The following is a 27,584-nucleotide window of genomic DNA, read 5'->3' as shown; positions in this document are numbered from 1 at the left end:
ACCGCAATTATGAAGGGTTTTATCGGCGGAATCCCTGTGGCACTGCTCGCAGTTGCTGCCCAGGCCAAGTTTGCTGAACGTGTATGTTGTTTTGCTCTGGATATACCTAGAGTCTCTAGCTAACCCGACGTACAGCAAGAACATGACTTCCATCCTCAGGCTGGTGGTACCGCCATCGGTGGACCTTCTGGCAATGATAACGACGGTGGCTTCGTCAGCCCCTACTCCGCTAGTATCAAGACCGATACCAAGGTCAACCAGTGGAACAAGGATGACCACTCCGTCAAGCTGAAGCACAGCGATGTGTACCCTCGCCCTCCGGTGGTGCCTGTGCACTTTGGCCACCCCGCTGTGAACGGCCCCCAGGTCCCTGGAATGGGACCGTTCGGAAAGGGAAAGCGTGTTCCTCCAGGTGGAACTGCCATGGGTGGCCCATCCGGCAATGATGAGGGCCAGAGCTTCGATTTCTCTGTGACTGGTATTTTCAACACCGAGGTTGAGGATGAGAACAAGGATGACCACTCCACCGACATCAAGAACAAGCATGTACACCCTGCTGACTTTGGGAAGCGTTTCGGGCCTCACGCTGGCGGCGGAACTGCCATTGGTGGCCCCTCTGGCAACGATGGTGGCCAGAGTTTCGGCGCTCCCACTAATATCCAGGCTAGCTCTGATGTCAATGAGCACAACGAGGATGACCACTCCATTGGCATCAAGAACAACCATGTCCACCCTGCTGCCTTTTGGAAGCGTTTTGGGCCTCACGCTGGCGGCGGCGGCACTGCCATGGGTGGCCCCTCTGGCAACGATGGTGGCCAGAGCTTCAGCACTCCCACCAATATTCTGGCTGCCTCTGATGTCAGTGAGCACAACGAGGATGACCACTCTATCGGCCTAGAGCATGAGGATATTTACACTCACCCCTTTGGTCCGTTCCGTCGATCGGAGAACCACGGCCCTCCTGGCCACGGTGGCCCCCCTCCCTCTGGTCACTTTGAGCCTCACCCTGAGTCGCACTTTGAGCCCCACCCCGAGTCGCACTATGAGCCTCACACTGAGTCACACTATCAACCTCATTCGGAGCCTCACTATGAGCCTCACCCAGAGCCTCACTTTGAGAACCACCCGGAGCCCCACACTGAGAACCACCCGGAACCTCACTACGCTCCTCACTACAGCCCTACCTACGCGCCTCATTACGAGCCTCACACCACGGTGGAGCACGATATCACTTCGTTGAAGAACAACAACAACGGGCCTTCCGCTGGGACAGTTACATTTGGTCGACGTGGTTTCCCAGGTCGTCCCGAGTCTCACTTCGAGCCTCACCCTGAGTCCCACTTCGAGCCTCACCCGGAGTCTCACTACGCGCCTCACACCGAGTCCCACTATCAGCCTCACTCGGAGCCTCACTACGAGCCGCACCCAGAGCCTCACTTTGAGAACCACCCGGAGCCACATGTGGAGCACCACCCTGAGCCTCATTACGAGCCTCACTACAACCCTTCCTACGCGCCTCATTACGAGCCCCACACCACGCTGGAGCATGAGCTGACTTCGTTGAAGAATAACAACAACGGTCCTGCCGCTGGGAGCATTGCATTTGGTCGACGTGGTTTCCCAGGTCGTCCCGAGTCTCACTTCGAGCCTCACCCTGAGTCCCACTTCGAGCCTCACCCGGAGTCTCACTACGCGCCTCACACCGAGTCGCACTATCAGCCTCACTCGGAGCCTCACTATGAGCCGCACCCCGAGCCTCACTTTGAGAACCACCCCGAGCCCCACACTGAGAACCACCCGGAGCCTCACTACGCTCCTCACTACAGCCCCAGCTACAACCCTCACTATGAGCCCCACAAGACCCTGGAGAATGAGATCACTTCGTTGAAGAATAACAACAACGGACCCTCTGCTGGAAGCATCGCTTTTGGTCGCCGTGGCTTCCCTACCGGCCCTGGCCCCGAGTCTCACTTCGAGCCTCACCCCGAGTCCCACTTCGAGCCTCACCCGGAGTCTCACTACGCGCCTCACACCGAGTCGCACTATGAGCCTCACTCGGAGCCGCACTACGAGCCTCACCCAGAGCCTCACTTTGAGAACCACCCCGAGCCCCACACTGAGAACCACCCGGAGCCTCACTACGCTCCTCACTACAGCCCCAGCTACAACCCTCACTATGAGCCCCACCACACATTCGAGTCCGAGGTCACTGAGTTAAAAAACACCAACAACGGACCGTCTGCTGGAAGCATCCCGTTCGGCCGCCGTGCGTACGCACCTACCCCCGAGACTAGCGTTGGCGGTGGTACCGCCATTGGAGGCCCTTCCGGGAACGACGGTGGCAGTTCCTTCTCGACTCCAACTGAAATCGATGTCGACAGCGATGTGAACGAGCACAATGAGGATAACCACGCTATTAAGGGCGACTTCACCCATGTCCACCCTGGTGCTTCCCCTGAGTACGCCCGGGAGGAGAACGTTGAGACCCCCCAGTGCGCTGCGCACGAGGTTGTTCACACTGTGACTAAGACCCATTACAAGACTGCTGAGGCGACCCGTGTGGCGTATCAGTCGCCTCCCACCGACGAGAGCAATGGCATCCCTGCCTACGCTCCCCACGACCCCGCTGGACCCGGCTCTTACGATCCCTACGACCCCGCTGGAGGCGACGCCTACGCTCCCCACCACCCCACGGGGGCCGACGCCTACGCTCCCCACCACCCCACGGGGGCCGACGCCTACGCTCCCCACCACCCCACGGGGGCCGACGCCTACGCTCCCCACCACCCCACGGGGGCCGACGCCTACGCTCCCCACCACCCTGCTGGAGCCGACGCCTTCGCCCCCTCAGGTCCCGCTCCTTCGAGCCCTGGTGCCGAGCATGCGGATAACCTGATGCCGGCGCACGTCCCCATGGCCGCTCCCTCACCCGGACCTAGCGGTGGCTCCCCTGGCCGGGCCCAGTCCTCCCCCGGAGCTAATCCCTACCGTTCCTCAGTTCCCGCTCCTTCCGCCTATGCTGCCCAGCGTCCCTCGTACTCCAAGATCGCTGTTCATGTGCCCATGGCCACTCCGGCCTCGTACGGTGCCTTCTCTCAGGCCACTCCGTCTAACAGCATGGGCAAGATGGTCCCCACTGGCGCCGCTGCCGAGAACAAGGCTTCTCCCTCTTCCAGCGTCTCTGCGTCAGCTTCTGTCTCTCATGGAGTCATGTTCGAAGGTGGCGCTGCCCGCCTGTCTGGCGGCGTTGTCTCCGCCGCCGCCGCTGTCATGGGTGTCCTCGCCTTCATCCTATAGATAGCTCCTGACCAGATATAGGTGTTTGATGTATCATTCGTTTCTTGTCACTCGTTATGGCATTTGGCCCTTCTGTTTTCTTCAAAAACATTCATTTCCGTACAACTTTTCTGTACCTTAACCATTTGACCGCACTTTAATGATCGATGTTTCCTTAAGGATGTTAAACGTTTACAGCACTGAACCCTTCTCTCTCGCTTTCTTTCCACTCTTGGGTTAACTCAATTGTAACCAGTTCAGAACAAAGTAGCTGAGTACCCTCAGTGATTATCCCTTCATCCACCGTACATTAGTGAAACACTCTGTCTCAACCAAGGTCTCATTTGTGGTACGCACTCCCGAACATCTAGACTCCAGTGGGGTGGCCAGCGTACCTTGACAACAACCGGGCATTTGGTTTCGCCACCGCGAATTCTCAAGCTGAAGGACAAATAAGACAATGAATCCACTTGAATTCCAGGTAATTTGGCTCTCAATGTCCAACAATTTCCGGTATTGCATATTAACTGACGGCATCTTACTTGTTTTCTTGTATGTGTTCCATGTGGCTAAAATGAAGAACCAATCAATACCATGTGATATCATTCCCCATCATCCCTACATGTAGGCAAGGCCCAATGTTGTGACATCAGTGCCAGCAGTATAGGACCCCTAGTGGAATATAAGAGAGTACCAGCGTAGTCCGGTCTTGTCTCGTTGGATCCAACCACGCCGCCCTAACCCAAGTTCTTCATATCCCGACTCCCACTGGACACCAAACCGCTTCAAATCCAACAATCACTTTCACCACCTTTTGAAAATGGTTCAGCAAGACCCCCACCAAGGCGGCACTCTCTCCGAAATGGCCGCCCAAGGCACGACCATGCCCAACGATGCCGGCAGGATGAATACCATCCCCTCACTGCCACGCCCAGACCAGCGCGCCGAGAACTTCGGCTTCGACAACGAAGGCATTGCCAAGCCCACAATATCGACGGCTGCTGACAACACTACCGACTTGCCACGCTCGACCCGGGATGTGGGTGAGGCCGGCGATGTCATCAGCGGCACGGGCAACTCCATGCCGGCCGGCATTGAGGCCAAGCATGCCTACATGGGCCCTAATCACCACGCTGGCCATGGTGATACTCGCGATTTCAAGCATGCCAAGTATGGCCGTAGTGTGATTGAGCGCTATCAGGCGGAGTAGAGGGTCTGCTCAACCATTAGTGTAACCTTTTCAGCTTTTCGAAAATGATAGCTGGTTTCCTTTGACCATGCGCTATCTGGTTCTGGTACATAGTGTTATGAATGGCGTTTGTCAGATGTAAAACAATTCAATACTATTCAGAAATTCTTATTAAACTTCCTTCGTAGAGTATGGCTATTCAATCGTTTTAGATTCGTAGCCCGGGCTGGTCAGGCGCGAGAAATCCTCTATAGACCTCGTCCAGAACATCTCGTTTCCTCTTGCGATCAGCCTGAGCTGCTTCCTCGGTTTCCGTGGGTTCGCCGTCCGGTTCGTGAGATACCCATGTCCTGATCGTTCCATCGCCATGTGCAGAGAACAGCTCTATTCCCTCTCCCGAGGCACCGTTCCCTCGCCAGACAAGATCATTAATACGTCCAGCACTTAAGGCACTCGACCGACCACGGACATTCTGCGAACCGGCCATGAGACCCGGGACGCGGAGACGCTTAACGAGTGTCCCCTCGCGGAGCTCAAACATGAAAACCTCACCACGATCGTCCTGCTCATTGAAATTCGGCCATAGTAGAGTCTCATGTCCTGGATTCATAGAGCCTCTCGGCACGATTAAGGGTGCCCGTTCGGCCAGGTGCGAGGAAGAGCTATTACGGACCCGAGGGCCAAAATGAACAAGTGTATTGGCGCCTGTCGCGGAGTCCCAGACTCGAATTCGGGAATCCTGTCCCGTCGTCACGATGTGACTACCATTAGAGGTCCACCGTACCCCGGTTACAGGTCCATTGTGTGCGCGCGCATGCCGGGAGAAGGCGGGGCGACTCTCGTATGAGACCGGTACAGATCCAGTTCCTGGGGTCACCAGCCCCACTGGATCGTCCATGTCTAGGGTAGCGATGGCAGAGTTGTGACCTCCGCGACGTACGTCGAATATGATTACTCGGTTGTCGACCGATGCAGAGGCTAGGAGATGCGGCCGGTGAGGTGCCCATGCTACTGATAAAACTGCACCATTATGTCCCGGTAGACCTTGTGTCGATAGTCCAGATCGTAGGTCTACTAGTCGGACCGATCGCTCAGACGTGCCTACTGCGACGAGCAGTGTTGACCCAGGCTGAGAGGAGAACGAGTGTGAATATGGCGTACAGTCTAGGTTAAATGTATGGATTGGGGTGATCGAGGGCGACTGTAACACCGACAGCTTTAATGTACCATCGTGTGCTGTCGAGAAGATCGTTGACGGGACGGGATCGAACGGGTAGATCGAGAGGGAGGTAATCGCATGTGTATGCGCGTCGGGGTGAGAGGATTTGCTGACGGACGCGCAGGATTGATGAACATGTTCGAGCTCTGAGCCTCTTGATTCAAGGTCCCAGAGGTGAATCGATGGATCGGCACCTCCCGATATCATACTACCCTCATGTTAGATTTGGCAACTGTTAGATGCTAAGTGGTTGCACACGCACTATCGGCCCTCAAACTGATCGACGGCCAGGCAGTTCACACCGGACTTGTGAGCAAATACCTCCGCCGTAACACCTAGCTCTTGATCTAAAGGCGCCACATCGTCTTCGGACTGGTCCGTTGGCGCAGCTGCTCTGCGGCTGGTGAACCGTATGCCCGGAGCGGGCTCAAGGTTGTGCACCAGCCGGGTTGTTTGAGCAACATGAAATTCATTTGGAGTTACAGACCCAAGGGCTCTGTTGAGGAGATAGGAATTCATTCATTCATCAGCGCTGGTGCTTTTGCATGGAGAAGTCGAGAGCACTCGTGATGGTATGCTTCACCGGATTAAAGTTGGACCGGCGCATTTATCGAATTTGGTAGCTTTGAGATCCTCCATCCTCATTCACTATCCGCTGCACATCATTGTTTGATTTGCCAAACCTTGATTGGTCTTCCTGGCAAAACTGAAGTATGTCTGTTGCCAGGTCACTTGACTTGGATGAAGACAGTTTTGTCGAGCCAGTCGAAGATAAGGAGGAAGCACTGGACGATAAGCCTTCGAGGCACATAAAACGCCGTGCCAACGTCTATGATGCGGTAGCTGGTATGTTTTCCAAGCTCGCAGAGCTATATCAGGCAAAACGAAATCTAATTGTAATTAGGTCGTGTCAATCTCCGCGGTGTCAACGCTCCCCTTACAGTTGCTTCTCAATACCGCGACACAACCTCAGGCGCTCGAATTTTGCGTCCAGAGGAGTTTCTCTATCGCAAACAGAACATTCCAGCAGAATCAATTGACGAGAATATATACTTCGCGCATGAGAATCTTCCCTCTGATCAATCTCTCCCGAACTCCGACCTCCTTGAGACAATACATGCCTATGCAGCCGACTACTATGAATACGCTACGGCAGACAACGGCAAAGATGACCATCAGACAATGGATGAGACCGCCTTGCTTGCATTGGGGATCCTGATCGAAGAGATGGCCAAGGAAGAACTGGGTGAAACCGGAGACCTAGCCCTCGTTGAAGGACAAGAACTGTCGGATGAAGAGGACGATAAGACGGGCCTCGGAAGCGACACCACAACTAAATCAGCAGCACGAGCAGCGCGAAGGAAACGAGCAAACAGCATCGTCCGTCAGAGATCAAAACGACGCAAATTGGCTCGTTCTGTTTCTGTTACAACCGATTTTGACACCGAGATTGATGAAAGACGATGACTGGACGAGATGGCGGTCGGAATTTCTTTTCACGTTACATCCATTTCTCCGTGGTCGACTCCTCTCGGGGGCTTTTGATTCCTGTAGCTGTGTCAAGCTATGCGCAATCTTGCAAAGCTTCGGCCAAATCCCTTGAAAAGGAATCAAGTCACCCCATGTACTGCCGTGGCACAGCCACGCTGCACATGGTATCGGCACATATCCCAGTCCCTGCCACCACTGTATGGCACGCAGAGAGACAAAAAGTCAGACTTTGATGTGTAAGACAACGGTTTTGCTGCGCCTTCCTGTGCGTCTCCCGCTACACGAAGGTCTCTCCAATGGAGCTTTACACAGAGTAATATCTCCAGGGAGAGAACATGCGGTGATTAAACCAGTATCTAGCCGACCGGCAGGGGTCCTGAGAGCCCTCGCCGAATTCGTCACCGAATGCCTCACCGAGTCAACGTACAATCCTGGGTATGCAGTGCATCCTACAGCAGCTTCGGTTTAATTATTGCTGGCGTCGTGGCGAAATCTTGTTACGAGACCTTGTTTCTGCTGTAGCAGAAACTTGTCTTACTTGACATTTCTAACCTGAATAGGGGCTTCCAGGAATTGGCTGGGTTCCCAGAGGATAGGTCGGATTTGATCTAGTCTACTCTCAAGTGAATCTAGTGTGCTGGCTCCCAACCAGGCTATTTTGAGCAGGGTTAGTAGTCTCTAGTCTCTACAGTCATAACTTTACAATGTGTTCAAACAAAAGAAAAACAATTCTGAGAAATCCTTGGAATAGGAAAGGTAAGCGTCAAATGGAATATGAGCTTGTAATCTGAGGCACGGGGTTTCCATGTGTAGCGTGACAGGTAAGCCATACCCCGGTCCCCCTCTAGGACCGGAGAGAACTTCTGACTTTGGACTCATCATTGCGCCTCCACCAATGCTTAGCTGCCTCATACTTGTCCAATGAGTGAACACTGAATTGATAAGCTTTTTTTCGAACCCATTTGGCAGTCCGTGCAAGATGGTACGTGGCTTTGGCATATTCCACCTGGAAAGGGTTCAGGATCATCCAAATGGGTCTAACTGACGCACTACTAGCCCAAATTGACTAAAAGCGAGAAACAAGATTTAATTTTGACTCATCTCCGCGCCACTGGAACATGTCACACGCTCAAAGATCTCGAGAAGACACTACCTTCGGTTGCATCCATCAATGGCATCCAGGTCAAGGAATACATCCAAGCTTTGACCGATGAGGGTCAACTACGAGTTGAGAAGATCGGAAGTGGGAACTGGTACTGGAGTTTCAGCAGCGATGAAAAACACACACAAGAGCGCCATTTAGACCGAGTGACCATGGAAGTGGAGAGAATCCGAAAGTCTTACGCCGACGCAGAAGCGGCTTTGGCCACTGAGACCATGCACCGAGCGGAGGAGCCGGATGAGGAGCATGAAAGAGATTCCCTTATGGCCAAAAAAGCCCAACTCCAAAAGGAAATTGATCGGGTACGGACTACAGAAGCCCAACTCTCCGGACCCCTCAATTCGCTAAGCAACAAGGGTGTCAAGCAGATCCAAGAGGAGTTAGTGGGGTTCCGACAACAAGCACTACAATGGACAGATAATATTTACATCCTGGAGGAGTATTTGCGCAAATTAGCGAGTGGAGATCGACAAATCATTGAAGGTATCTTACGAGAATGTTATGGAGATGAGTACGTGGACGAAGAGGGTCTTTGTGAACTATAGGGATATGTTGTAGGAAGACTAGGATAATGATGGGAGGGAAAAAAAAAAAGCTTAGGTTTGCTTAGCACATGGCCAACCTTGGGGAAACTTATGTGAAACATATGAAATAAAATTCAATATATTCTTTTTTTATTCTTTTTTTATTACTCTTTTGTCCAAGGTGATAATCCATGAAATTGCCAAAAAAAAAAGAAAAGAAAAGAAAAAAAGGGGGACAAGTCAAAAACTAAGCCACTGGAGTACCAAGAGAAGCTTGACCGTGCGACACGCGAATATCCATCTTGCCTTTCTCCGCCTCTCGGAGGCTTATCGCGAACTCCCGTCTCTGACTCTGACTCTCTCCTCTCTATCTCTTCATCTATTTTATACAGCATCTCCTCTCTTTTCTTCCCCCCCAACCCTTTTTCGACTAGCTCATCATCTTCCAACATTGGCTCGTGCGTTCTCAAGTCCCACATTCCTCTGGATCTCGCGCCATCTCCAGTTACGCCTCTCTCTCCCCCCGGTCTCCGACTCCCCCGACCTCCCCCCGTTCTAGACTCCCGACTACAACACAATATCTCGTGATATTTATTGGCCCCCTTCTAAACCTTTCATTCTTACTGGCAATATCCACTCCCTTATCTTGCGACCTGACCTTGTATCCCGATACGCTGCGAGTTCCTGGCGGGGGTACCGTCGAAATCCTGCTTCGCGCTTCGATGTCACAAGAAACAATGTGGTGCATTGGCCCTCGATCATAATACCCCCCATTCCTTTCTTTGGACCCGGGGAATCTCTTGCGCGTGGACAGGGACACACATTCCGTGGACCTTTGGAAATCAGATCGTGTCCAGTGCATTGGTCCTGCACGCCAGACTCTTCCACAAAAACACTAAGACTTATTGTGTCGCTTGGTTGGATTTCTTGACGTAGGCTGACTGTCTACTGGTCTGTCCGACCATCCCCCCGCCATTTCGTGCTGCCCCAGATAATATTGGCGTCCCTTGTCCATCCGATCGGTGCCAAAACAGTTACAGTTTATCATCCCCATCCCTCTCACAGCTGCCACGTTGTCTTGTATAGATGCAGTAAACGGCGGCTGTGTGTCATGTCCGCCAACCCTCCAACCCAACCCACGTTGCCGGCCAGTCGGAATCGCAACTCTCTCTTGTCCAAGTTTCGCTCCCCGCTCGGTCAACGAAATCGAGGCATCACCGACTTCTATATCGATCCGGACGACCCATGGCGCTCCTATTTCCCCGGTGATATCATCAAAGGCACCGTCGTCGTGACCGTTGTACGACCCGTTCGCATCACACATATAGTCGTATGTCTCCACGGCTATGTCAAGGTGTTCAAGAATGCGATTCCGGCAGGGGAAGCAACCCCCGACTTGGGATTCTTAGGACCCGGGCGGGGTCGACGAGGCGCAGAATACCTGGGAAATGGGTTAGCAACCTTGTTTGAGGATGAGGTTGTTCTCTGTGGCGATGGACGCTTGAAGGAGGGCATTTACAAGTTTCGTTTTGAAATGGGGCTTCCTCCTTATGCGCTTCCCAGCAGCATAAATGTGCGTTTGCTGATGTGACCCCCTTCTTTTATCCAAATATGCTAATCAAATGGACAACTGCAGTTTGAACGCGGAACCATCGGCTACTCACTTACCTCTACCCTTACCCGACCGACCACCATGAACCCTACACTCACATGCCGAAGACGAGTCAATCTTCTAGAAAACATCGACATCGCACCCTTCCCTGCACCCAGGGCTCGTATAGTTACATTGGAACCGATATCAAGGCGCCAAAAGCCGAAGGGGAAAGCCAGATCAACAAATTCCGACGCGACCGCAGCGCCGGACACATCTTCGGTCGATACCCCTATTAGTGGCGCGTCACCATCTGTCGATACCAGACCACCGCTGAGCCCTTCACCAAGCAACGTCAGCTCATCCAGCCGGCCAAGCGAAAGCAGCCAAAGCTTTCGAATCACCAGCGATCCCGGTTCATCCGCAAGCACTGGACAGAATAGCGAGGGTCGTAGTGAGACCCCGTCTATCTCAGATAAAACCATCACCGCAAAGGCCGAGCTTCTGCGCGCCGGCGTGCTCCCCGGCGATACCCTACCCATCACAGTCACGATCAACCACTGTAAACAAGTGCGCAGTGCGCATGGAATCATGGTCACATTATACCGCCAAGGTCGCATTGATCTTCACCCTGCAATTCCGATCGGCACTACGGTGGCCGGGAAAAAGCCGGTATACGAAGACTGTTATCCGCGGTCACGGACGGGACTTGGAGGACTTACCTTGGGAACAAGTCGGACAAGCAGCACTTTTCGCAAAGATTTGTCGCAGACATTCGCACCGCTGATCGTTGATCCAAGTACCATGACTGCAATTATAAAGACTTCCATCCGAATACCCGAAGACGCATTTCCAACTATCACACGAGTACCGGGAGCCATGATCAATTTTCGGTACTATGTGGAAGTTGTAACGGACCTACGAGGGAAAATCACTTCACCGGATCGCTTCATCCCGCGTTTCAACATGGTCTCCGGTGGTACTACCTTTTCGCCCAGCGGGCAGGTCCTCAATCCAGCCGATTCGAGTGGCGTTACTGCCAACTGGGCCGGTAACATCTTAGACACGGACGCAATCCGCCGTGAAAAAGGTGTGATCTCGGTGGCTTTTGAAGTTGTGGTTGGGACGCGTGATTCACAGCGAAGGAAAACGACGAAACGTACATCATCCACGGCTGAATCGACCAAGTCACAAACGGCACCTCCTGCATCTGCAATTCTACTTAACCCCGTTGATGGGGAGGAGTGGCCAGAGGCGAGCCCAATGCCTAATTCCAATGGCGAATATGGGACACAGGAGTATTTCCCTGAGGAGACGGACTGGGCAGAGTATCCTGAAGAATACACTGAACATTTCCAGCCAATGGACCCTATGGTTGCGCCTCCAGTGGTGGAGGAGCCCGTGGACGAGAAAACACGGGTACGACGTCACGAAGAAGCTCTCTTGCCTAGTCAACCACCCGACGAAGATGAGGCAGGGCCATCTACAGTACCAATGGAGGCCCCGACTGCGCCGGTTTTGCCCGATGATCATCATCTTCAAGACTACCAGCATGTGCCTTCACCAGATACAAACGGAGGGCCGCATGCTGTCCGCTCTGCGGAATCCCTACAGACTGTCGTTGCCAACGGCGCTGAGCCCAGTGAGCCACGTGTATCCGTCGACGATAAACAAGAGCTTGAGCGTCATCGACTCCAGGAGCAGGCAAGTGCACCTCAAGACGAGCCCAGTAGCGAGGAACCCGGCGCTGGGCCCAGTGCGCCAGTCTTTGATGAGGACGACCAGCTGGTCGGTGGGACGGCGCATGCAGACGAGTCATTACCTCGGTACCAGCGATGATGTTGTTATGTACATTTGCATTTACGGGATATTTTGGAAGATACCATTGTTCGCATTGTTCGCATCATTTATGAAACGGCGCTAAAGGCGTTGAAATCTGTATCATACACTCTTATTTATCAAAATCAATTCCCAGGTCTCATATCGAATATCAAATCATTCAATGATTAAATAATCCAATTTCCAATTTCCAATCTCCTCAAATGCTCGGACTTCAATTTGTAACAACGTCCTTATCTCCCCGGGCTTGGCACCCGCTTAGCGATACCTGGAGGACATCAACCTTGCCCCTGGTCATCTTCTTTTCCCTTCCAAATAATCTCATCTGCTTTTCCAAATTTCACAATGGCCTTCAAAAGCGGGTCATTCGCGACTTTCCTCATCGTCTGCCGTAAGTCCATCGCATTGCCGATTTCCCCGGATCCCAACGGCAAAGAGGCCACGAGACTGCAATAAACTAACCCAATCCTACCCAACCAGCAACTTGTTTCTTCCTGGGCATCATCTTCTCCCTCTTCCCATACGACTACCCGATCCTGTGGTCCACCGTGACAACCCCAGCGGCGCACTATGACTATCTCGAAGCGCATCTCCGCTTCCTGCACGCCTCACCCCCGCTCATCCCACGCATCCTGCACATCGTAATCTTCCTCGGCCTCGCCGGCCTCCTGACAAAGCTCTACAAGCCCTCCGAGTCAAACATGCTCTTCGACGGCGCCTCGCTGGTCCTCTACATGTGCGGCGTGACAGTCTACATCGCCAACATCGTCAAGGGACTGCGTCTCGCCTCCGCCGGGCAATACGGCAGTCAGCTGGCTGTCTCCGCCGACGAGAACGAGCAGATCCTCGGTCGCGAGGACTCGCTCAAGGTCCTTTCGGCTAGTAATACTATTCTCGCTCTTGTCCTCGTTGGTATCCTGGTTCTGCAGGCTGGGCAGTGGTATGCGGAGCGCAAGGATGCGCAGGAAGATGAGTCGTTTGCTACGAGCAAGAAGAGTGAGAGGGAGTCTGGTGATGCTACGGCTACGGCTTCTGGTTCGTCGACTGCGACTGCGGGGAAGTCCGGTCGGCAGGGAAGTCAGCGTAAGAAGAGCAATTGATTCTTCTTATTGGTTGGTTTCTCTTGCTTTTGTTCGTGTTTGTCTCAAGGATATGAATACTCGGTGCGGGATGGTGCGTCTGATTACTTGTTTTGCTTGGTAGCTATTATAATTACTTTTTTAGTAGCCTACGCAGACCGGGATTTGCTGTCGCAGAGAAAATCATTGGAGACGCCTTTTTTTTCTTAATTATCAAGGAGGGTCAGGGAATCCGGCATTCGTCTATGTACATATGGTGATCATAGATATGGTATGGTACGTCCATACAAAAGAAAACAAGATAGCAGATGAAAAAGCAAGGACATGATATGCATTCGAGACGTAAGGTATGGACAGAGCTGAAAAGATAGACAAATGATCATAGATGCATGTAATGTGGACATGTCGTATGGCGACGTAGAAGGGGAATCATTGCGCAAGTCGTGAAAGATGGTGTGGTATCATATCATGCATGAGAAATTCAAGTTCAACGGAATGAGAATGGGCTCCGAGGGAGATCCGGCGAGCGTGGGCTCAGTGCCTTGGCGAACAATTCCTCGCCGGAATCATTGCTCGGAGTGCGCGAGATTGCATCCATCGCTGCGCCCATTGCCGTGAACCCAGTGGGTTCACTGGCCTGTTGAGTCTCCTGGAGGAAGTCAGGCGGGAAGAGTGCAATGGGTTTCATCGATTCGGGGCCCGACGGATTAGTGTGAGAGCTTGGAGTAGGGGTGGGATTGGTGTTAGGGGTTGGCATAGAGTGTATGTGTGTATTAGCGACGTTACGGAACGAGCTGAAAGAGGAAACTGCAACATCAGGCGATTGGGGGAAAGAAGCGATGCTCCATGGGAGCCTAGTCCTAGTCAGTTATGGAACATGTAACTTGGCGCAAGAATACATACCGCTTCCAGATAGATCCTTCTCGCTGGTCTGCAACTTCAGTCCTTTAAGTTTGTCACTCAGCTTCCTGCCGCTGACAGGTGACACCGGTGTGGCGGGATATACGGAGGGTGAATTCGCCGAGTCATGGCTACTGGCAACCGACTCGGCGGCGCGTGAGCCTATTCCAAAGTTCAACTCAATCCACTCCTTCTCCTGAATCGCCATGAGGAGCGCGATTCCTTCCACATTATTGCGCGACTCCTCCTCGATCTCGTTTTCAAGAACCTGCAGGCGTTTCTTTGCCCAGATAGTATGCAGAACACCCTTCTTGCCAGATGTGCGTCCCGTCGAACCCAATTCAGGAGGGAAAATGGCGGGGAGAGGATTAAGCCGGAAGATGTCTTGTGGCCTCGTGGGGGCAGGCACAGTGTTATCAGCCGATTCTGAAGCCGGGGACTTGGGCTCAAATGATAGAGTGACAACGGGAGGAATAGTAGTATTGGGCGGGAGCAAGAAGTAGCAACGGCGCAGACTGTCACTCGGTCTTTCATCAGCGGGCATCGGGGAAGTTTTGCCGGCCCATGAGACATGCCACGAACCCCCCGTCGCAGGTCGGGTGAGATCGTCGTCCTCCCACTCAATCATCAAGATTTTAGTACCATCGTTACCCCTACCAGCCTCGAACTCGAATCGAGCCATGGCCATTATCGAAAGACTCCCATTGTTAGGGCGTCGAGGGGTTTCTAGCTCGGCGAATTCGTTGTCCGGGGTGAATGTGGGCGGTGCTTGAGCCATGGCAATGGAGGCTGTCGGGCGCCTACTTGAGAAACTTGAGATCCGGACTAGGAGATGGGAGCGGGTACTGGCCAAATCACGAGGAGCGGAAATGGGAGAGGAAGGGTGCGCTGGACAAGAGACAGCGGGTGGGCGGAGGTGAGTGGGTAACAGTAAACTGAGCGGGGTTCGTTGCAAATGACTCGGTGATCACGGGATCATAAAAAAAACACCTGGGCAGGCAAATCCGGGATTAGTCGTTAAAGGTCTTGCCGTGTTGGGGCCTACTCGTGGAGTTTCATGTATTGCTGGGATGCAAAAGTTGGAGCAGGGGATCTATTGGTTCCTCTAATTATAGAACCGCTTCTTGGCATTTATGCAGCCAACATCAAAGAATTGGCTTTGTATTGGATTCATTTATGCTACTTCCAGGTGTCTCCAGTGGAAGTTTTGTTGTTAGCAAGATACTTTCCAAATTGACAACCTGTTGTGATGCTAGTTGAGCAGCCATACTCCTAGAACGGTTAGCAACACACCATTGCCTTTTTCCATTGCTTTTCTTTGCTTTTTTGTCGAAGGAAAAGAATATGTGGGATACGAGTAGATGTAAATAAGAAAGATATTAGATCTTTCTTTGTACAAGTCCCAATCAAACAACTCGAAGAGGTTGCCAAAGCCGGGGATAAACCGACAACTCACACAATCTAAGAGATTATATCGATATAACAATCGTCTCTCGTTAGATAGCTTAGTTATGTGTTGACTTAAACTCATAGTGTGCTTATTGGGCCCCGTGGAAACAGAAGAAATAACAGAAACGAAAAATGATTAGCATGGCACAGGCTGGGGTCTACCTTGAGTGATATAAGTAAGTATATTGTAGGAAATAGATAGAGGATAGCGGCAACTTCTTTGACCGAGGACAGTTTCTAAAGATAGAAGCAGAACCGAAAACAAGATCAAAGAATGAGCTACTCAGAAGGAAGCCCCAGGCAATGCCACCAGCCACGAAATAAAACACCGAGGAAATTGTGATGTCGTTCATCGACAAATACAATACCCACGTTTTCGTATGAAGACAGGTCTAGGTATGATACAGTATCATACAAATAAACCACAAGATAGGGGGATGAGGTAGCAGACCATGAGGAACAGACATAGATGGTGTGAAAGCCCTATGCAAGGACGGGATCAACAAGGTTCGTATGGGGCCGATGGGAAAGACCGTACAGCAGCACTTTGCTCGAGGCGGCAAGATACGCGAATAGGAGTAGCATAACTGAAGATTTGTGTTCTAAAATTAATCTCAAGTCTGTGATGAAGAGCTTCTGTCTCGCAGAGAGCTTAGGCGAAATGCTCTGATTGGCATGGGCCTCGATATCTTGGAGAAAACGGTCAGCTGAATTGAGGTTTCACGGCCTATGTGAACTCAATGGGAACCTGGCCAAAGCGTTTTGTGATTGCCGCTGGATATCCTTGGTTGTCGGAGGTTAGTATCCATAAACTGTGTGATCGTCGAGAACAAATGGTGTCGAAGCGACGGCGATGTTCAAAAATAGAAGATATAGGCGCTACTAAGAGCTATTATTGGAACTTGGAATGAGAGTATGGTCTTGATGGTGATCAGTAGAGTGCAGGAAAGTGGGATCTCGAGCTCTTACAGTTTCTCATTGGAAGAGATGTATAGCTCGTAGCTAAGAAACACGGACCAGAAATATCTGGGTGGAGCACAGGCAGTCTAAGAAAGCCACAGACCCGATATTGGTGTGAGGGACAGATCGGTGCATATCAGCGTTGCTATGCTTCGAATCTTCGGTTGTGAGCAACAGAAATGAGCTATTAGTATTGCACACAAAATCATCAGAATGAATCGTCCAAGTAGGAGGCAAGATTGAACGAGAGAGGATTTCCTAGAGGGACCGTAGATATGGTTGTTTTGCTTGTATATCTAATGCCCTTTTACCTAACAAATTTCTACAACATATATCGATATATCGAGCATACTTACTCTTCATGACCTTGAATGCTAAAAATATCACATCCCTGTTCACCTTGAGCTAAAAAAAAGCAGGAAATGCAAGTGGTATCCAGTTCTATGAATAGAACAAGGGAATACAGAAATAGCACACGGGATATGGGATATCACACCGCATATGAATATGCATACCCCCCCCCTCTCATTGTCTGTTTAAATATAATTGGCTAACTGATCTTGTAGGAGAACCGAGGCCTCGCAAGTCTAATTTGTTGTACAGCAGGCACGCAGAATTATGAGAGAGTAGAATTGTAATGATTTGCCCCTCTTTATTATCTTCCATGGGTCGTATTCGTGAGAAGGACCGAGTTCGAATTCATATGGTAAATGAGGATCTATATCTATCTACATGTTGTCCAGTGAAGTACTTCATACTGACCGATTCTCTCCAATAAGAACATCTCTTCTTTCTATTTATATATGCTTGTACTCCGTACTCAAGAAGAGATCCCATGTGTTTCTTTTTCTTGGCGTGAAGAAAATGTCACTTGCCCGCATAATCCTTGAGTGCCATGCGAGAGTACTCGGCCAAAAATAAGTGTGTTGTAAGAACCGACCTCAACCACGTCACCAAACTCGACATACATACGATATACTCTGTAGACCAATTGGAAATCACGAATCCACACCAGTGTCCAAGCGCTGGTGGGGCGATACTGAATCACTGGCGTTCCGTTATTTTGGTGTCCAATATAGGTATAGCGCCGGCGCTTAATTACATTAACCACATCTCGGTGCCCCTCATTAATACCGCTGATTGGCCAAAATGCCAGGGATGTGAGCGGTATGTTATTTTTGTTCTGGGTCCTCTGTGATGATGCCTCGAGGAAGAACCAATATAAACACCTAAGGAGGTCAGGGGAAATTAGAGATAATAGTCTCGGAGTGCAAAAAAAACTCTATTTGTTAAAAAAGGGGCCATCAGTCCTCCTGTTTTTCGTCCCAATGAACCTTCAATGTTCGAATGGTGTTTGTGTATTTTTATGTTTCATTCTTAGCAGGTAATGCGGGTTTGTACAACTCCCCGGGCCACCTAGGTATTACCCGTGCCTCTCTTGTTCTACTGAAATAGGTATATGTTCCATAGTGCGTTCGATTAGAGAATGAAACACTGATGTGTTCTATATCCTAGGGGCATACTTGAAACAGTAGGGTAAGGGGTTAGCACAGGGGAAGGACACCATCTAGCGGATTAAAGAGCGACATGATCCCTGGTCACATTTCTTCAATAACAACTTGAAACACGGGAGGCGCTATATGGCCCAATCAGTGGCGTTATGATCACTGTCACGCCCCAGTTACCTACATCACAAATGTACCTAGTGCTTGTGTTTGCAGAATTAAGTGGGAAACCTCTTATTCTACGTGCTTACTACGGAGTAGACAGTTTAATAAATGCAGAATTGTAAACTCTCGCAGCCTGCATGAATGGTGAAGAGAAGGTGCGATCTTCCGCATTAGTGCTACGATGCATTCAATAACATAGTCTAGGTAAACTACTAGCAGTACGAGGTAGGAAATGTACGCCGGTACTGACAGTACGTGGTAATATTACATATTCTTTGAATAATCAGTAATGTAACGGAGTATATTACCACCTGGCCTTGGACTCCCTTTGTATGTTACTCAGTACTCGGGCATTTCCGAGTAGCCCGAGGGGCAATAAAAAAAAATCCGAGTAAAGCCTAACTGAACTAGACGGAGATTGGGCCCTATCGTGAGTGGGATACAGTCTTCTATTTGTTGGAAAAGAAGGTATACGAGTCAGAATTCACCCGATATGGACGGGCATCCGTGCTGGCAGTGAATCTTGGTTTACATTTGAACTGTGTAGCGCTCGATTTGTCTAACAATAAAGTCGCTGTATCTCACTGAGCTCAATTGGTCGCTTTTCTGTGGATTTGTCCAGAATCCCTTGACTTCCAGATATGCTATTGGTACTCCGTAGCAATGGGGCCAAAAGACTTCAATGTTGTTCAGCCTCGTCTCGATCCTTCGTTAAAAAATAAAAAGTAAAGCGCCACTATGATAGGGTATCCTTTGTAGGGCAGATGTGCGTCTCATTTTTACAATCCTTAAGATTTGGATATTCGTAACCAGGAAAAAAAGAAACGTGTTGACAAAGTACTTTTGTATATTGAATCTTGAAATGAGGCTCATACAGATCGACCTTTTATAAAAGAGCCTCTTGCACGGATGGCACGTGGTGGAATGCACGGTAGGAGAAATGGGAGTAGCGGCACCCGACAATATAGATAGCGCCAACACGAGGCGCGTGTTCAAAGTGTACATAACAGGAATATTGTTGGTTTTTACCGGCCCCATTCGCTAGGATCTATGATCCATGTCTCCGCGTGGTCAAAGCGACGCCCGTCGAATACCGTCCTATCCGGTCAAGAATCCATTGTTGGTTAAGCAGCTAAAGCTAGAGATTTAATAGCCAATTCCTTGTTCCGATTCGATGGCGTCTTAAGTGACGTGACGTGTCCAGTACTTCGAAGTTAACTTGACGACACGTTGAGGTACACCTGGCCAGACAGTGCATATTATTATACAGAAATGACGCCGAAGTCAGTGCCTAGGTACGAAGAGTAGAGAAGGGCAGACACCTTTTAGTTTAGTGAGTTATAACGAGAATAAATGGACCTATGATAGACAGTGTAAATAATACAAAAAAGATTCTTTGACTATCCAGACACTAATAAGGTGTAAAGCAGTAATCCAGCAACTGTCGGTGTGAGGAAGGGCCTCATATGTATCGATGCCCAGGGACCCTAGTCACGAATAATAGTGTTCCCAGGCTGCCACAAAACGTATTCATCAGATTACCACCTTAAAGGTAGGCTGACACGGTACCAAAAAACTTAAGCAGACAAGACAATGAAGCACCAGGCTTATATATGATTTTGAACAAAAGAAAATGCGCCATCGGAACGCCGAATCCAGCCCTCACGCTAAAACCACCGACTAGCCAAATGCATGAATCAAACAGCATAATTCGTAAGCCCAGACTGTCAGTCAACTTCCTTGGCTTCGCGACACTTGCGCCGCTTTCCCTTCGGCGGCGCTTCTAGCTGAGTGCGCTTGTAGGTCACCGTTCGCGTGACAACCTGCTTCACGCTGACAGGCTTCGCACTGCGGGGCGAATCATAATAGCGTAGCGTCCAATCTGACGGCGAGAAGGGTGACCGAAGAGTCGTCGCGCTCTTGGGTGCTGCGCTCCAAGGTGTTGCGCTCCGGGGTGTTGCGCTCCGGGGTGTTGCGCTCCGGGGTGAGTCTGCGCTCGGCGAGAACTTCAGCGACGACTGGATGCGAAGGCGGCGACCATGGAAACTTCTTCGAGATGGTGCCGCTGAGTTTGGCGTGGGTGGTGGTAAAGATATAGTCGGCGATCTGACTGAATCGCTAAACGTCGATTCACTGAATGCGCTCGCGGGTTGAGAGGTGGGCGATGTAGCATTGGAGGCTTTGTCACTAGGATACTTGGGGAAGTTGAGACCAGCACTCATGGGGCCGGTAAAGACAGGTGTGAGGGCCTTGAGGAAATCCGTGTAGGCTGTCGGAGGTGTAATAGGAGTTGACAGGTCCTCTTGCTTGATGTAGTCGGAAACACTGGATGTAGAACCACTATGAAGTTGCGATGGAAAGATCTCGGTCTTTGGCGTCTTGAGAGGAGGAAGGATGGGTTTGACGCCCGGCATCTTGAACAGGTCACAATGATGTTGGGCAACCGAGTTGTTTTGACAGACGCGTGAGAATTAAAAAGGTGGGTTGAGGAAGTAGGTAGAGGGAGATGGATGGGGTGTATGGCCACGGGCGAAGTAGTTGAAGTAGTCAAATAAGATGATGAAAATATAAGAAGAAAAAAAAACAGAAGGCCTGAAGCAATAGCAAAGAGACCAAAAACAGAAGAGTGCTAGCCAGCAGCGAAAACGAAAGGATGCGGAGAGACTGTTTTATCTATCTGAGCAAGGCAGACAGATGATCCTGGTGAAATTGGGCGATACAAGTATTTTCACGTTTGGAACGGTAAAATAACCAGCCTGTAATATTTCGTGTAAGTTACAAAGGCTGAACAAGGGTTCAAGGCCGAACGGGCACTAAAGGGGTGGGGACATCTGAGCCCCAAATCGTTCGATATCGGCGGCAACAGTGTGGCAGTGGAACTCAGACTTACTATTTTTGTTCCAATTGAACGAGGGCCAAAAAAAAAAAATGGATACCGGCAATGTTTTCCAAAGAGAAATTGTTTTCTTCTCTTGACAATTGATGCAAACAGGGAAATCAAGCAATAAATTAAGACTCAACCGTCAATGCTAAGAAGCAAGTCAAGATTCAGGTGAAACAGGAAGAAAACTGCGGAATGATATCGTGGAGTCAAAACGGCATCATGTCTTGATCTTTATAACTTTTAATTTTGCTGCTTCTCTGACTCCCCCTCCATAGTCGCCGCAGAAATGCAAAGTTACGCAGGTGCAACATGAGCATCGCTGTCGCGCGCCATCTGAATCAAACGACCCCTTATGCCATGTACTAGGAGCCGTTAGAGAAAGCGGCTGTTGTCCTAGGCGATACTCTCTATCCCAAGCCACTGTTTACCCTGTACTACGCTCTGATTCGTCCAGCCTTGACGCGCGCAGCTTGCAGCGTTGCTAGCGGCTCGCTTTAAGGGGTATCTCGGTTTGAGAATTGAAGACTTCCTATTTGGGCTCTAGTATAGCGCGCTAACCCAAACAACTCCATTGGATCTATTGTGTCTTGAGCTAGACGATCAAACAGGGACTTTTGTTTGACGTATGCATTTAGGCTCTTGGTCCAACCATTCATGTGTTTTACCAGATCTCTGAAGAAGACTACCTCCACAGTTCTTCAGAAGCTGCACGATATTAATAGCCCCGGATATTTTATGCAGGGCCAGATCTATTACAGAGACATTGTTCGCCTACCAAATTGTTGCTAGGGGAAACTCCTGACAACGAGCTCCTCTGTGGATATGGGGTTATGTCGGTCTTTCTAATTTTGCGTCGATAGTGAGAAAGTCAAGATATGATATCGAAGCTTCCCGAGCCAAAGTCCTTGTCTATATAATCTCTCACCAAGGTACTAAGTTGGAAAGACGATATTGTGCATCTATTACTATCACTTGTCTAAAAGAACATGTTTATACTTTCCTTGTGGCTGACCGGTGGAATGGCATTTTCATTTGTTGTTGCTAATTGAACCAACTAACGTGTTCATTGCCGCTGTGGCATTCTCACAAAATGGACTTTGGACTTTCTCCCTGGTTTACCTATGCCGGTGAAGCAATAAGCGCTTTGCTTCATAGTAGATGCACTAAGATATAGCTTCGAAAAGCGCTAGTTGACACTGCAATAATCATTGTGCAGGATTCGAAACAATCAATGTTGTTCTAGTCAATTGGCTTCATCCCTGGCGCATGTTATCGATCTGTATAATGGTTCTTTTTAGTTTATAAACGTAGATGCGCCTTCTCCTTCAAACATCAGACTCCAGACTTCGCACCTAGCTTCTACGAAGAATTATTGAGAGAAAGTTAAACTTTGGTTGATACATACATGCACACCAGGAAGACAACATGCCTAAGCTCTTGTTAACTATGCCCCGAACGAAAGCTGCATGTTTAGCTCTTCAGAGGATTACAACAGGCAAGTAGCCGAGAAAACATGTGCCAACTTCAACTCTGGAAAATTTTTAATAAGCTCTGGAGTTGCGGTCTAGTGTTTGATTTCTCTGACATTGGAGACTACTCCATACATAGGTATGTTCTTCACAGCGGAGGGTTTATTAAGTTACAATTTACTCTATTCAGGACTGACACGAGTGAGAGAAAAAGTTGGTTTGGTATCTCTTGGATTTTGAGCAAATATTGAAATACACGCCAGCCCAGGGTGCAATAAAGGAAGAACAGAACAAGAAGCAAGGATATAAGACATGAAATTCATTCGCATACAAAAAATAACGCCTGGTCGCGAAGTGGGGTATCTTTTACCATCTAGGTAAGGGTGAGCCAGCACGAGAATCAACCTCGTGAGAAATAGAACAAAAGAGAATACAAATAAGACACACTCCTTAAATAAGGAGGTAATGCCAGTTATTCCGCTTCATGATGTCCCTCCAGTGGACTTGTTGCTTTTTGATTTCCCGTCCACCCATAGTGGCGCCAGCGCCAGAGTGGGAGTGGGGGCCGTCCAGTCTCGAAATAGGACTGGTAAGTGAGGAGTTGTAGGAGTTGTCTCCAGGTCGGACTTGAGAGTTGAATGGGTCATCTGTCAGGCGCCACACCTCTTGTAGGAGGCGATACATGCGTCCGAAGCTACCGAGGTCACCATGTTCACCCAGCGCAGCAGCGCGATCGGCGATCACAGATCGGAAGAGACTCGATGGCCTGGAATACACGCCGGTCATGAGCAGTGGCCAGACAAGAGAGCGGTCGTAGCCATGGGGACCAGCAGGAATGAACTGGAGCGCGTCTGTTATTGCGATGATCAAGCTCTTGGTGCTTTCTTGATTGCGATCAAAGCCCGGTACGATGCTGCAAAGGTAGATTTGAGCTGCCATCCGGAAGATGTGCGAGATGTTATTGGTCAGGGCGTCAGGGCAAATGGCTCCAGTTGCAGGTGAGAATGGGTTCTCCAGCTTGAAATCGGCGGGCTTTGTGTACTCAAGTTGTTGTCCTAGCGCCTGAACATGAGTACAGACAGCTAAGTCATCGATTCGACCTTCTGTCTTTAGACCATCCAGACAAGCAATTTCAGAGATGAGATACATGATCCGGTCATCGCATCCCATCAACTCGCGTAAGCCAGAGGAGGCTCCACCCAAGTGCTTTGATCGGTACTGGTGAGCAAATTCGGGAGTCTTGCCCACCATTGTCGAGCCCAGGATATCAATCCAAGAAGTCAAGCTCATGCTGAATGGGGCAACCAGATATCCGTTAGAGCTCTCAACTGTTGCGGATGGAAGTTCAAGTCTAGCTACAAGGTTTGATGCAGCTTGGAAGTGATCAAACCACGGAATGTCGGGGAGGTAGTCATCCGAAGGTCCAACAGCGCAGTGAAAGAGGATCATCGCAAGAGTCGCATCCAGGATCTCATCGTGTTTAACATCATCTCCCAGAGCCTGACATAGTTGAGAAATGGCTTCATAACGGTGTCGCATGATATCATGGTCAACTTGCTCGCCAACCAATCCTTCCGTAGTCTTAAGGTGGATGGCGGCGACACTCAGGCAGCAGTGAAGATAGCACTTGTTTGTTTCCAGAGCGCGCAAAATTGATTGTGCACGCAAGTGGCCTTTTTGGTGAGCTTCCAGAACGGGGAAGATCTGGCGCAGCACATTGTGGATAAAGTGATCGAGGAGTGGCCGGTCATGGTCACTGACAGCAATGTTGCTTTGCAACAATGCGTGTGTGTGATCGAAGCTAGGATTAATGCCTCCCAGATTGGCACCATTAAATGCCGAGGCTTGTGCAAAATATTCATCTCCAAACCATTCATCGCCAGCGAAAGTTGGCATTGGAGCACTAAGTTGGGGAGGTGCAAATGCACTGAAGGTTGATGTCGAAGAATCATGCCGCGTAGGCACATCGTTGATAAATGTTTGTCTCTCGGTTCGCACATCGACTTCATAGGAAGGTATGTAGGGCCCACGAGGAGCACTTCCCAATCCAGGGGTGGGCAGCTGAGATGAGAAAAGATCGTAGGGCTCGTTGTGCCTATGGCGGCCATGTTCGTGTACAGGTGAAGTTGGCGATGTCGCAGACATATAGCGGTGGCGGTCTAGTGTGTCTCAGATGTCAGCTGAGATGTAGGAGAAGTCCGAATCAGATAAACACATACCAGAGGAGTGACCGTTTCGCTCCAACATCTTGGTTTGCTTAATCCTGTTCTTGATGCGCTCCTTCTGGGCTCTCCGTTGCTCGGCATTTGCCCACCAAATCGGGCGTTTGTATTCGCAGCGCACATTGAGATTGACACAGGCGGTACAGGAAGGATGGTTCTCATCGCACTTCTTTCGACGTAGGCGGCATGTGAAGCAGCCTGTTCGAATTAGTATAGTTCGTCGGGGTGGCTTCAGGGACAGCGCGCAAAAATAATGGCAGATCGCATACCAGATCGGGATCGCTTGTGCAGCCGACCACTTGCTCTATCTCCATGTGTGTGAGTCGCCGGAGGGGTGCTTTGAGGCATTGAAGTATGCGCAGAAGCAAGAGGCTTAGTGCCAGAGGCAGAGGAATTCTTCGAGGTTGGCATATTGAAATATTGGAAGATTGAAATTAGATAACCGCAGAATGATCGACGATAGTGATTGTATAATCAGAAGACCGAAATCAAGTGTAGACGAGAGATATTATAGCAAAGCTGAACCAGCAGGCTTTGTAGTCTATCAAGATAGAATGAAAAGAAAGGTGAGGTTGGCTGAGCAACTGTTAGAAAGATGATGAGGATGAGAGTCTAAAACCGTGGGATTCACGATGCTTTAAAACTCATGATAGCTCGCGGAAGCAAAGCGGGTGTTTCTATTTTAGAACCAACCTGCACAATTCATAGATTGAATGCAAGATCGGGATAATTTGGGGGGGCAGCAGCACGAGTTGGGTTGGATCATCGCAGAATATTGCTGGGCTAGGAAGCCAACAGGCGTAAGCGACCAATGAGAGTTGCAGAAATGGTGGTAAATGTTGCAATCTAGTCTTTTGAGACTAATTTTGGGACAATTAGCTCCGTTATTTTTGTGACTTGAGGTAGCATGGCGGCGTTAGCGCATGCACCTCGACCTCCAAGTTCCTCGAAGGACTGGATGGCGATCCTTCGGTCGGGCTGGGATTTCGTGCTTTCTACTCTGTAACATGGGTGGCTGCAGATAGATCATTGGACCTGGATCAATATCGGTTTTCGAGGTTGTCTCTTAGACGCCTTTCACTATACCATAGTCTCGGTTTCAACCCAACAGTCAAAGTTTATTGTTGGTTTTTAGATACTTTTACCAACCAACTGACTGATTTGACATCCTAAGCCTACTCGTGGTCAAGCCACTGTCACAAAATCTCTTGACCTGCAAGGAACGAAGGCTGCAGGCGGGGGTGAGATGTGACGAGCAACAGGGCCGGCATAAAATTTTCCCTAAGTTACTAAATTGAGAAAAAAATGCCGCAAAGGTTTGGCCAAATTTAGTAAGAGTCTGATCGCGAAATACTTTTAACCAATGAACGAGATAAATCACCTTGAGAAGGCTGGTAGATCATGAGTGACCTTGAACTGAAGGTATAGTATGTTGTAGTGTGACAATACAAGTGGAGCAAGCCAAGCTTTTCATTCTCGCATCATAATTGGACAAAGAGACAAGAATTGCAAAATTGCTCACTACCTAAGTACTTGACCGGGGGCCATTGAGAATTCTGAATGGTTGGACTATTGGACTATGGTATGACTAGGGTATAGCCTATAGTCCCACAGATGCCCCGTGCAGATTCGAGAGCGGGGGGGGATGTGATGTGATAAAGAATTTTAGCGTCATTTAACTAGTTAGCGTGCATAGTTATAACTATACTCCCTTAATTAGTATCACTTAACCGCCCACCTTCGGCACAATTTGAGTTAATTTACCCCATTCTTTAGTTTCATCTATCTATAGGGTGTCAAATTAACCTTGATCGTCTACTTTCGAATGAATTTACTATTAATAACCCTCGACGGAAATCGAGTGGAGTCCCAAAATAGGACAATTAATCCATAATATCAAACTTTAATTGGTATAGCCTATGCTCTGTCAAACTCCGGCTCAAGCTGTGAGAATGCCAAGTCGCATTTTTCCCTAGTGTGCAATTCCCCATCAGCAACGGCCAACTGCAGCTTGGCCTTCGTGACTTACGGGCAGAGGAAAATAATGACCAATCCATTGTCGCCTCCAACATGCTTACAGAATACGGCTTGGAGTTGGAATTTCTCGTACGTTGGCATCCCCAACCATAGAGCCCAACCCTCGGCCTGTTGGAAATTTTCGATCCGCACATCCAAAGTATAAACGCACAATGTGGAAACTCCTCGTGCATTTTACAACCACACCACTTGACCTCTCACAGACTAGGACCTGTAGGAAAAATCCTAGAATGCCCCTACTGCACTTGGGGCTTTAGTCATTGGGGAATAATGATACCATATACGATGTAGTTCGCGGGTCTCAAGTCGACGGTCTGCATAATCATGCGTTGATTAGCTACTTTCCTAGTATTTTGACCGATAGTTAGAGCCATGCATCGGCCATTATTCAAGTACCTGGTTAGTGTGTGATCCCTCTTGGTCGTGAAGGCATCTATATAAGTGATCTGATACCTCTCATCTTGATGTCGGTTTCCGTTCTCCTGGGTTGTGTATTTAATTATGATGTGTATATATATAAATGATCTAGGCCATTCAAAATCAGCGGGTACGTGTATACAGATATACAGTCCGTAGGTGTGACCCTCAACCGTTTTTGTCATTTCTATTCTAACTATCAAGGC

General features: G+C 49.6%; 10 protein-coding genes across 10 annotated transcripts; 6 read left to right on the top strand and 4 right to left on the bottom strand.

Moving 5' to 3' along the window:
* Window positions 1-9: 9 nt before the first annotated feature.
* Window positions 10-3,297, top strand: CweA (uncharacterized protein; the record flags this gene model as incomplete). Its single annotated transcript, XM_057217368.1, has 2 exons — window positions 10-81; window positions 136-3,297. The coding sequence occupies 2 exons, from the start codon at window positions 10-12 to the stop codon at window positions 3,295-3,297; spliced, it is 3,234 nt and encodes a 1,077-aa protein (XP_057079251.1).
* Window positions 3,298-4,096: 799 nt separating this feature from the next.
* Window positions 4,097-4,486, top strand: N7516_004647 (uncharacterized protein; the record flags this gene model as incomplete). Its single annotated transcript, XM_057217367.1, has 1 exon — window positions 4,097-4,486. The coding sequence occupies one exon, from the start codon at window positions 4,097-4,099 to the stop codon at window positions 4,484-4,486; it is 390 nt and encodes a 129-aa protein (XP_057079250.1).
* A 187-nt stretch (window positions 4,487-4,673) lies between these two features.
* On the bottom strand, window positions 4,674-6,203 carry N7516_004646 (WD repeat protein; the record flags this gene model as incomplete). The annotated part of the gene is made up of 2 exons (XM_057217366.1): window positions 4,674-5,892; window positions 5,947-6,203. 2 exons carry the CDS (start codon window positions 6,201-6,203, stop codon window positions 4,674-4,676), a joined length of 1,476 nt encoding a protein of 491 aa, XP_057079249.1.
* A 194-nt stretch (window positions 6,204-6,397) lies between these two features.
* N7516_004645 (uncharacterized protein) lies at window positions 6,398-7,151 on the top strand (the record flags this gene model as incomplete). Its single annotated transcript, XM_057217365.1, has 2 exons — window positions 6,398-6,530; window positions 6,589-7,151. The coding sequence occupies 2 exons, from the start codon at window positions 6,398-6,400 to the stop codon at window positions 7,149-7,151; spliced, it is 696 nt and encodes a 231-aa protein (XP_057079248.1).
* Window positions 7,152-8,154: 1,003 nt separating this feature from the next.
* N7516_004644 (putative GAJ protein) lies at window positions 8,155-8,882 on the top strand (the record flags this gene model as incomplete). Its single annotated transcript, XM_057217364.1, has 2 exons — window positions 8,155-8,157; window positions 8,232-8,882. 2 exons carry the CDS (start codon window positions 8,155-8,157, stop codon window positions 8,880-8,882), a joined length of 654 nt encoding a protein of 217 aa, XP_057079247.1.
* A 1,090-nt stretch (window positions 8,883-9,972) lies between these two features.
* Window positions 9,973-12,291, top strand: rim8 (pH response protein PalF; the record flags this gene model as incomplete). The annotated part of the gene is made up of 2 exons (XM_057217363.1): window positions 9,973-10,434; window positions 10,498-12,291. 2 exons carry the CDS (start codon window positions 9,973-9,975, stop codon window positions 12,289-12,291), a joined length of 2,256 nt encoding a protein of 751 aa, XP_057079246.1.
* Window positions 12,292-12,636: 345 nt separating this feature from the next.
* Window positions 12,637-13,391, top strand: N7516_004642 (putative secretory component protein shr3; the record flags this gene model as incomplete). The annotated part of the gene is made up of 2 exons (XM_057217362.1): window positions 12,637-12,682; window positions 12,772-13,391. The coding sequence occupies 2 exons, from the start codon at window positions 12,637-12,639 to the stop codon at window positions 13,389-13,391; spliced, it is 666 nt and encodes a 221-aa protein (XP_057079245.1).
* A 466-nt stretch (window positions 13,392-13,857) lies between these two features.
* On the bottom strand, window positions 13,858-15,048 carry N7516_004641 (uncharacterized protein; the record flags this gene model as incomplete). The annotated part of the gene is made up of 2 exons (XM_057217361.1): window positions 13,858-14,224; window positions 14,270-15,048. 2 exons carry the CDS (start codon window positions 15,046-15,048, stop codon window positions 13,858-13,860), a joined length of 1,146 nt encoding a protein of 381 aa, XP_057079244.1.
* Window positions 15,049-20,076: 5,028 nt separating this feature from the next.
* Window positions 20,077-20,763, bottom strand: N7516_004640 (uncharacterized protein; the record flags this gene model as incomplete). Its single annotated transcript, XM_057217360.1, has 1 exon — window positions 20,077-20,763. One exon carries the CDS (start codon window positions 20,761-20,763, stop codon window positions 20,077-20,079), a length of 687 nt encoding a protein of 228 aa, XP_057079243.1.
* Window positions 20,764-23,152: 2,389 nt separating this feature from the next.
* On the bottom strand, window positions 23,153-25,335 carry N7516_004639 (Zn(II)2Cys6 transcription factor; the record flags this gene model as incomplete). Its single annotated transcript, XM_057217359.1, has 3 exons — window positions 23,153-24,861; window positions 24,922-25,122; window positions 25,194-25,335. The coding sequence occupies 3 exons, from the start codon at window positions 25,333-25,335 to the stop codon at window positions 23,153-23,155; spliced, it is 2,052 nt and encodes a 683-aa protein (XP_057079242.1).
* Window positions 25,336-27,584: the final 2,249 nt, after the last annotated feature.

Source organism: Penicillium verrucosum, assembly GCF_028828655.1.
Source record: "Penicillium verrucosum strain IBT 35672 chromosome Unknown utg000001l_segment0_segment0, whole genome shotgun sequence".
Lineage (NCBI taxonomy): Eukaryota > Fungi > Ascomycota > Eurotiomycetes > Eurotiales > Aspergillaceae > Penicillium > Penicillium verrucosum.
This window is presented reverse-complemented; position numbering and strand designations above follow the sequence as displayed.